A 6,000-nucleotide genomic window follows, 5' to 3' on the forward strand; every position below is an offset into this window, starting at 1 on the left:
AGATAATATTACATCCCTGTTGAATTTGCTAAGTTTGCATCACTGTGTTACAGTAAGCACAAATACTTACTTGAAATGCTCCAAAAGATAAAATTAGATGAGTACTTGTATTCTTAATTTGTTGGAACATTAACTGGTGTATTTTAAGTGGCATATCTCTTATTGTTTTACAACAGCTATTGTATATAGAAAACAAATATCAAATTGAAAGTATGATACGGGTAGTTACTTGTAAAGAATGCGTGGGAACATACGTAGTCACAGCTGGAAAACTGTTGCATGTGAGAAGGCATTCAGAATCTAAAGAAGGGAAACTCAGTAGCAGAATACTATACCATAAAAAGAAAACCCATTGTCAAAAACACTGATTATTTAGACCAGAAACCCAAATGATTAATGCATGAACAAACAGAAAAAAATCAGTACAAGTAATGGTAGAACTTTATGAAAATACTGAACTAGAAGCTTTATTGTATAATGTATACATATATATTCATACTTTAAATTTTCTGATATGTGTAATTTTCATTAATAATAATCTTCTAAACTGAACATAATACAGCATCAATTGTTATATTGTATTATGAATATAATCCTGTGCTTGTTTCACATGCATGTTATTTTAAATTGTGATGGACTTTAACTTCAGTATATGCAATGATAAGCTGCTAATGAAGCTGTGAGGCAAGATACCAAGCTATGATAAAAGGTGATTCTTTAAATAAATTAAATGGCATTAGTGCACTGGAAAATAGTAAAAACATATGTTCATTTGTAATATTTGAAGTTTTTCCTTTAATGGGATATTGCTGTAACATAATTACTGTTTTGGGATACTGTTTACAGTAACATTAATAATGTAGTTCTCAACACAGAGGTGTTATTACAATATTTAAAAATCAGTTTTACTTTTATCATAAGTTATATTTTGTCAGATTTTTAGTTACTTTAGAAAATTAGTCTGTTTGAAATTTTTTTTCCTGAGTAGTTTATAACTATCATCTATGTTAACAAGTTGAGAAATAAAAGTCAAACTGATTTTTAAATATTGCAAATATGGCATGTCTATGATAAGACACTACAATATTAATGTTTCTCTAAACAGTATTTCAAAATGTCACTTGTAACTATTTTCTAATGCCACATTATTTATTGAAGGAACATCTTTATTAATTTTTAAAACTTTCCATACAGAAAGGTTTATACAGTGCTTTTAAGTATTTTTTATCCTATATTTGGAATATTAATTTATTGTCTTCTTAAGGGAGGTCCTATTTTCTGTGTTGGTAGTGGCTAAGATTCGATCCTGGATCTTTTTGAGGGAAATTTGATGTATTACCCACTTGACTGAGATTAAATCATGAATCAACTAATTTTAATACACACTGTGAATACAATCTGATTATAAAAAAAATTATAAATTTGAACAGGGCAGAATTTTATCTCCATTATATTGTTAATAAGATTGTATTAATACTAAGCCATAAAAAAACATTTGATTGTTGGAAGTTTGTAAGTAATATGATAGTGTGCAACATTAACTTGCAACAAGCATCACTAGGCAATAATTAAGGTGGTGCAGAAATCATATTTCATAAAAGTAGAGTGAAATTTATTTCCAAAATCTACCACATATCTAAGTATGTTTGAACATTTTGTTGGCAAATTTAGTATTTTGAAATATGTTGATTAATAGTATATCAGTCTATTATAATATATAGTTTTTGTCTGTCCTTAAAATGGGTGCACACTTTACTGTCTAAATGATCATGCTATTCATTTTAATGGATGCAAAAAAAAAAAAAAGGATGTAAATACACTTGAGACATTTTGTAGAAGAATGTGAAAAGCTTACTAAAATAAAAAAAGGCATAACATTAGGTAGAATAACATCATTAGTTTATTGATAGCATTAAGTACAGTAAAGTTTAACACTGTGTAAACGAATGTGAAAAATGTCCACAAGGTAAAGTGTTATCTCTATTGAGTGTAAGCTGTACTTTAAAGGCTTAACTAATGTTGGGCCTAAAATAAGTAAACTTATAGAATTCAGGGTCTCCAATGGGAATTCTATTGTATTATTCTAGAATTACTTTATTTAAGGAAGTACTATTACAATAAAAATACTGATTTGACTTACTGTAAATATTTGCAGGTTTGTACTAACCTTAAATAAGTGTTTGTGAAAAAGAAAAATAATTATTCAATAAAGGTACCACAGTCTTCCACATACAGACAGGATTTAACACTTAAAAAAAATATACCTCTTCAAATTACTTCTGCTGTTTGTATTTTTCTCTTGTTAAAACTGTACATTACTTTCATTATTATATGCACAAGTAAATTATCCATGAAAAGTCATGCAATGGGAAACAAATATGCAAGAAAATTTGGAACGGCTACTAACATGCTCTTGTGGGCAGTCCTAAGAGCCCCAAACAATGTTTCTGATCCCCCAAATGAGGAATGAAATATAGTAGTTTCAAACACTTAACAGATTGAAGTTTTAAATCAACTTCATATGTTTATAATACTTTAGTGCATTATCCCGAGTCCCTAAAACCCTTTGGTTCTTTCATTTGGAAGACCTTAATATATATATATATATATATATATATACATTTAAATTTTCAATGTTTAAATCCTTATTTTGAATCTATGAATCCACTCCAAAGGTCTCAAAATATCCCTGTGAAAAAACTAACTTCAAAATACACAAATTCTGAGTAGTTTTATACATACCATTTTTAGTGTAAGCTAGACATTTTGTGTATAAGCTCTTAATACCCATAGATTGTGAGCTTATACACAAAATTTCTGGAAAAAAAGTGTGTAGGATGAAGTAAACATTGATGCCCTACACAGGTTAGAATTAATGGGTGGATAAAATCTTTTTTACTTAATAGTACTTATGCTAGGTTCTTATTAGTTGATATGGTTATGAAACTTAGCCCCCAGCACAATTAATATCAATGCTATCTTTGTTAATAATGATGGATTGTTTCCTATTGTATCCTTTTATTCTCATATGCTCAGACTAATTCCTGTACAAGGCAAGTGATTTTGACAGATCCTTTTATTCAGTAAATAAATTCTCATGATTTCCTTTAAAAATCTCTCATTGTAGGCCTATGTCTTACTACAGTGTACAGTTCAAATGGTGGAATTTGAAATACACTGTTCCAGAGTGGGAGACCAAGGATTTTGAAGGTATGTTGAATTTCTTTCATGCACTACGTGATTTGCCGTACTCAAAAGGATTTTAAAATATTGATTTTGTTCAAGGTAGTCATTCTTACTTGCTTATGAAATTATTTACAGTAAAGTATGGAGTGTAGTATCTAAACATGTGGTCTGATAATGGAAGTCAAAAAGATTTACTTAATATAAGCAGTTGATTCTCAGAAGGGTTCACTATTTACAAGTTTATTGCTCTGTTTCTTCTTTCAGAGATTGTAGCTTATTTGTATCATCATCATATCTCCCCCTTAAGAAAAGAAAAAGTCGTCATACAGTCTCAAGGAAATACTGCTGTGAACTGAAGAAGTGTGAAAGTGTTAGCTTTATGGAGTATCAACTATCTTGACATACAGGATTGCCTAAGCAAAATTGATATGCCTCCCAACATCGTTTGTAAAGAGAATTCAGTTACTTTAAGAGCTCTGCCCTTCAAAGTGTTAAAACAAGATTTTTAGTGTTATCCATCGTTACCTTAAGAGCAAAAGTTGCCAATATGTACAGGTACTTTATAGTTAAAATATTCATTTGAGGTGTTTTCAATTGGATAAGTTTATTTCCATAAAAGCATTTTATTAGTGTAAATAACTAGCTTTGAAAGTTATGATCAAATGCAGTGTGGGATAGGGTAATGCACCTTGTATACAGATCTGTTCCCATGAATTATTATGGAAATGTTGAATGTGGGATTGTGACACTGATAGGATAATGTTCAGGCATAAAATACTGAACTAAACATCTAAATTAGGTTCATCTCAAGTACACCACCTTGTTTATTTTATTCAACCCATATTAACTCGCATTAATGTAAAAACCATGAATCATCTAATTTTCACTTTACTTTTAAAAGATCAGTGTAATTTTTATTGAAATATTGAATACATTACAAAGGGCACAAGAGTATATATATATATATACATCTGAAATTTGAACACTTTAATCAGTAATATGGTAGATATATTGCACTACTTTTTCTAAAAATCTTATTAAATTCCTAGTGGAAAATACTCCTTACCCTTTGAAGGAATAATCAACTATGCCTCTGTTGGAGTTATAGAAACCACCAATGTGGAGATTGCAATAATAGTTATCCATTGAAATGTCTAAATATAGCACAAAATAATTTTTTTAAAGTACTTTATCATTCCTAAACCAATACTCACTACTGTATAATAAACTTCTTTGTAAAATAAATTTCACAATGCGTTTACATTTCAAATATACAAGACTAATATTCTTTATTACAGAAAGAATGATTATACACAGCATAAACTGATTTAAGTCCACTGTTTTCAACAGCAAATACCTCTTCTCTACCCCATTTTACACAAAGAAATTAAATGTTAAAAAATCATTTGAAACTTTTACTACAAGTAAATTAAATTTTATATTAAGAATAAATATGAGAGGAGCAAGTAAAACAAATAAGATTCTTAATGTAAACCATTTTGCAACTAACAATTACAGGAGAAGGAGATAATTCATCTTGTCATGATCCTTCTTCCCTGGGTTGTCTCAGTGTTATTGTGCAGCAGTGGGATCTCCTACATGTTTATCAAACACATCCAAAATTTCATATAAAGACTAATAATTATTATGCAAAGGGAGGTTTCAGACAGTTACAACTTTCTTCAGAATCACAAAACTATTGACCAGCAGAGGTTATAAACATTTCAAAGTTCCTTAGTTTTCAACAAATTGTTCTCATTCATTGAAATATCAGTCCAATTCATAACAATGTTGTTCAAGTTTAAACACCCATTATCATGAAATAAGGCACCTAACATCCAATACCATGTTTTATTTTTAAATACAATAGAAAACTTCTATTTTGGCTTAGAATGCAAAGGAGTTTATTCATAAAACAAAAACATTAGACATCCAAAACTAGATGCCCCTGAATAAATAGTTCTCCATAACTTCTCCACATGTACATAATTTATTACATATATGAATGCAAATTTTAACTTCCTCCTCTTTGAATATAAGCAACTAGTTCTGTATTCCAAATAAGTACAAATTTTGATTACTAATATAATTCACAAAAATATTAATACAAATCACTCTTTCCACTGACAAAAATAAACTATGATAATGTGGCTATTGCTGAATAAATTTCAGCAATAATACACATGCCAAAATATCTTATCACAAGATTTCCCACACCAAAACTCCAAAATAATCATACAAGAATTTAAAATTACCATCTTAACAGACTGAGTAACTTAACTGAATATGACAAGTTAGATACATTTAATGCATTAACTTCTTACTTCATAAAGTTAATTGTTTTGGAAACACATTTTGTGAAACTTTACATAGTTTTCTCAACCTAAAAGAACTAATTCTAACCAGAGGCAGATTACCATCAAATATTATCTTTTATTCAGTTAAATAAAATTATATTTAACAATTTTACCATTTCCACAAGTCTTTGTAACCATTTAATAGTTATTCACTGTATATAACTCAACTTATCAAGAGTAATATATTTTTCTCTTTTCTACAAGTTCAGGAAAATACTTTATAGGAAATCAAACTACCTTTTCAACAATAAATTTAAACTGCTTTACTTTTAAACACGTAAAATTCAATGTACGTCAACTTCTTCACAGTTTTTACTGCTTAAAAAAAGGCTTACCTGCATGCAATTTCTCCAATGAAAAGTGCACTTTTTAGATTAACTCTAGTAAACACAACTAAAACTGTTTTATAAAATCCTACTAAAAATATCATCCTCTTAGTTTTTATTTCTAACTCAAT

At 28.8% G+C, this 6,000-nt stretch overlaps 1 protein-coding gene across 2 annotated transcripts in view; it reads left to right on the forward strand.

Annotated features, from left to right (window-relative positions):
- Positions 1–5,652, forward strand: part of LOC143230709 (uncharacterized) — a 38,416-nt gene extending 32,764 nt beyond the window's left edge. For both annotated transcript variants that reach the window (XM_076464726.1, XM_076464727.1), the window contains exons 11-12: positions 3,128–3,210; positions 3,451–5,652. In XM_076464726.1, the coding sequence (XP_076320841.1) occupies positions 3,128–3,210; positions 3,451–3,542 (175 nt within the window). In that variant the 3' untranslated portion in view covers positions 3,543–5,652. The remainder of the gene's footprint in view (positions 1–3,127; positions 3,211–3,450) is intronic.
- The last annotated feature ends 348 nt before the right edge of the window (positions 5,653–6,000 follow it).

Source organism: Tachypleus tridentatus, chromosome 10 (assembly GCF_004210375.1).
Source record: "Tachypleus tridentatus isolate NWPU-2018 chromosome 10, ASM421037v1, whole genome shotgun sequence".
NCBI classification, from domain to species: domain Eukaryota; kingdom Metazoa; phylum Arthropoda; class Merostomata; order Xiphosura; family Limulidae; genus Tachypleus; species Tachypleus tridentatus.